Here is a 3,187-nt window from a genome sequence, read left to right on the forward strand (position 1 = left end):
GAGATTTGGAAACCTTGCTTTTTTTAAACTAATTTTAATCAATAATCCAAGATGAATGCATCGATACACAGTTAATTACATGAGCATACTGGTTTGATCACTGGTCTAAAAATCGGACAACTGGGTCCAAAATTGAATTTGGTGGAGAAGTGAAAGGACTGAGGAGCCATTTTACCTTTGTTGACCATTGTCACAAATTCACCTCAAACCGTTTCTGGTCTTATTGCCGCCGGGATGGAGGCATTTACATCAGACATCTTAACAAGTTTGGAACAAACGCTTCACAAATCTATCTGACATAAGAGAAAACATATATATGTACGTAAGACTGTTTAACATAAGCAATGAAAATAAAGTGTGACAGCAAGCGAGAGAGAGAGAGAGAGAGAGAGAGAGAGAGAGAGAGAGATCAGAGGAAATGTGAAGAAGAAAAGAAACCCCAGAAGGCCCCTGGTCAGCACAGACGAGCGTTTTGCACTTCCTCTTGTAGAGAAGTGTCGATGTGATTGACAGGAATGTGTTAAAACCGCAGTGAGCGATGTTGAACTGTAAGCTGCTAAATAAAAGCCACAACTTTTTAGCATTCGGTGGACCTGAAGCTCTTCTGGTTTAATGATCAGAGAAAAAGCTCAGACATTAATAATGAAGATTTGGGGAAAAGGTTCTGTTTGTAATTGAAAATGGTTTCACATCGTTAGGATTATCCACAGATGCTCCATCTGGACATCAGCTGGTGGTTTTACAGGTTGGTGATGGTTACAGGAAAGGGGAGCAACAGTGACACCTGCTGCCAATCTCTTGGTACTGCTGACTTAAAACTAATATTTGTTATGATAACAATTACAGGTATATGATGAACTAAAAAGTAGAATTAATTTGTACAATGAAATAGTTGAGTTCTTATACTATGTCTAGATCCAAAGTTTTTATTCTAATTGTTATTATAATATTATTGTTTGTCACTCAGTAGTTCTGTGTTAATTCACTGATCCGTGTCCCCATTTCATACTCTATTAATATCATTTCACTTTCAGACTGTAGTTTCACTTTGCAAACAACGCAGTTTGTTCTCATTCACTTTAATAGGTAATAAATGTCTAATTGACTAAAAAACGCAGCTTAAATCTCCACTACACTTTCACTTGGTTGCTTTTCCCACCAAGTGTATCAGGTGCCGGTCATCATCGCCTTTTCATAAGTTTGCAATTTTGGTTAATTTGATTAAGAAAATGAGAAGTCTGCCATTGTTTTACAGCTATTTCAACATGTTTTGCAAGGACAAGTTCAGGTGAACAGCTTCAAACAACAAAAAACCCAAAAGGATAGAAGGTGAGATTCAATGACTTCAGGATCCGGAGACATTCTGAGCATAATTCAGATTATATACCTGAAATATTAGGTCAAGTTTTTAAAAAATATTTTTCAGATTTCTTATATCTTTACAAATGTTTTTTTTTTTTTTTTTTTTTTTTGGGTCCTCAACAAGAAAAGAAAAAAACCTTTAAACCAGAGGTGAAGAAAATAGTCCTTTATTTCATATTAATGTGCCAACGATAATTTAATGCAGCAATATGCAAATCTTCATCATAAAGATGATGAGAAAGATATTAAATATGCAAAGTGACTAAACAATCGGTTCTTCTCATTTCAAAACCACAAAACACCAACGTGTGACTAAAAGCAACATGAAGGAAAAATAAACTAACATTTCCTTTGAACGGTGACTCATTATGTGAGATACTGCTGTTTACATTTTCAATTCAATTCAGTTTTTTTAGATTTCAACATTTCACGGGACTTAACATAAAACAAGACAATCCGATCCAAACATAATTTCTATTTGTTCCTAGTTATCAAGTCAAGTTTGGTTTATTATTCAAATTTGTTAAAATGTTTTATATCTAAGGAAACCCAGCAGATTGTGATTGAGAGTGGACAATCGCTGCACCCTGTTGTTTCATTTTCCTCATTGCAAGCATGTATGTAGCGACAGTGGAGAGGAAAAAACCTCCGTTTAACAGGAAGAAAACACCAGCAGAACCAGAACCTGGCTCAGTGTGAGAGACTGTCTTCCACAACTGACTGGGGTTTGAGAAGACAAAGCAGATACACAAAAATAAAACTTTTCTGATGGATTGCCTGGGTTCATCTTGTTCTCAATCGATTGTCTTGATCGTTGATGGGAACTTATTGAAATGGGATGTTTTCATCTGGAAAAAAAAAAAAAAAATATATATATATATATATATATATATATATATATATATAGTATCTTTCCTCATTTCTGACAATGTTTTGAGTGTCAGCAGTTCGTACCTTCTTAAGCGTCTGCAGATCCTCCTGAGTTTTCATACACCAAAGCATCACCTGTCAGTAATTAAAGCAAACTGTTACACACTTCACTGAAAGTTTGACGGTACGTGGATTTGTATTTTCTTATCATTTGATCACAAAATAGAAAACTGACTCGGTGGAGGTGAGGAGTGGAGATCCAGCTGACTCAGGTCCTTGTCGACTGCTGCATCGTGTTTAAACCTGGAATGAATAAAGAAATAGTTACATTTTGTGTTATGAAGGAATCATGTTTGATTTGAAAAGATGCAAAAACTTTAATATGAAAAAGAGAAAGAGTCCTACACACCTGGAGCAAAATACTTCTGTTAAAACAAACAAACAAAACCAAACAGGTTAAAGCTACAGTATATAAAATCAATTGTCAGTTAAAGACAAAGTTTCAAATATCACATCTTACCCTTCAACTTTGAATCATAAAGTAGCCAGACCAGTACTAGGATAACAAGAAGTCCAACAACCAACCTAAACCAAAACATGACAGGAGAAAAACCACATCCTGCAACAATATGGAGGCAGACAAAAGAACCATCAGGGGACAGAACAGCAGCCTGTGGCTCTGTGAATAAAATACTACAACCATATTTATTTTTATGCACTATTAAAGAAGTTTTAAATATCTTTTCAATTGTGGTTAATGGTTACCCACAAGCACTCTCTCATGATTGATTTGATAAAATCTAGTTTTAAAACTGATATACTTTTAAACTTCAGTGTGTGATTAAAATATTTGTCTTTGTTCGAAACATTGATAACTCTGAAGGCTTCTTTCCCTTTCCTGTAATATACTATATTTTCACCTTTGACTCCAATATATCTAAAAACCTCTTCTGAA

General features: G+C 34.9%; 1 protein-coding gene across 1 annotated transcript in view; it reads right to left on the bottom strand.

The window, feature by feature from the left end:
* Positions 1-1,993: 1,993 nt before the first annotated feature.
* LOC106957165 (SLAM family member 5-like) overlaps positions 1,994-3,187 on the bottom strand; it is a 7,876-nt gene continuing 6,682 nt past the window's right edge. Inside the window, exons 5-9 of the mRNA XM_015048424.1 lie at positions 2,753-2,851; positions 2,642-2,657; positions 2,468-2,535; positions 2,317-2,367; positions 1,994-2,210 (exon numbers count right to left, since the gene is read on the bottom strand). Coding sequence (XP_014903910.1) covers positions 2,321-2,367; positions 2,468-2,535; positions 2,642-2,657; positions 2,753-2,851 — 230 coding nt within the window. The 3' untranslated portion in view covers positions 1,994-2,210; positions 2,317-2,320. The remainder of the gene's footprint in view (positions 2,211-2,316; positions 2,368-2,467; positions 2,536-2,641; positions 2,658-2,752; positions 2,852-3,187) is intronic.

The sequence above is a fragment of the Poecilia latipinna genome, unplaced genomic scaffold (genome assembly GCF_001443285.1).
Source record: "Poecilia latipinna isolate Pla-1442-1.1 unplaced genomic scaffold, P_latipinna-1.0 Scaffold884, whole genome shotgun sequence".
In the NCBI taxonomy this organism is placed as follows: Eukaryota; Metazoa; Chordata; class Actinopteri; order Cyprinodontiformes; family Poeciliidae; genus Poecilia; species Poecilia latipinna.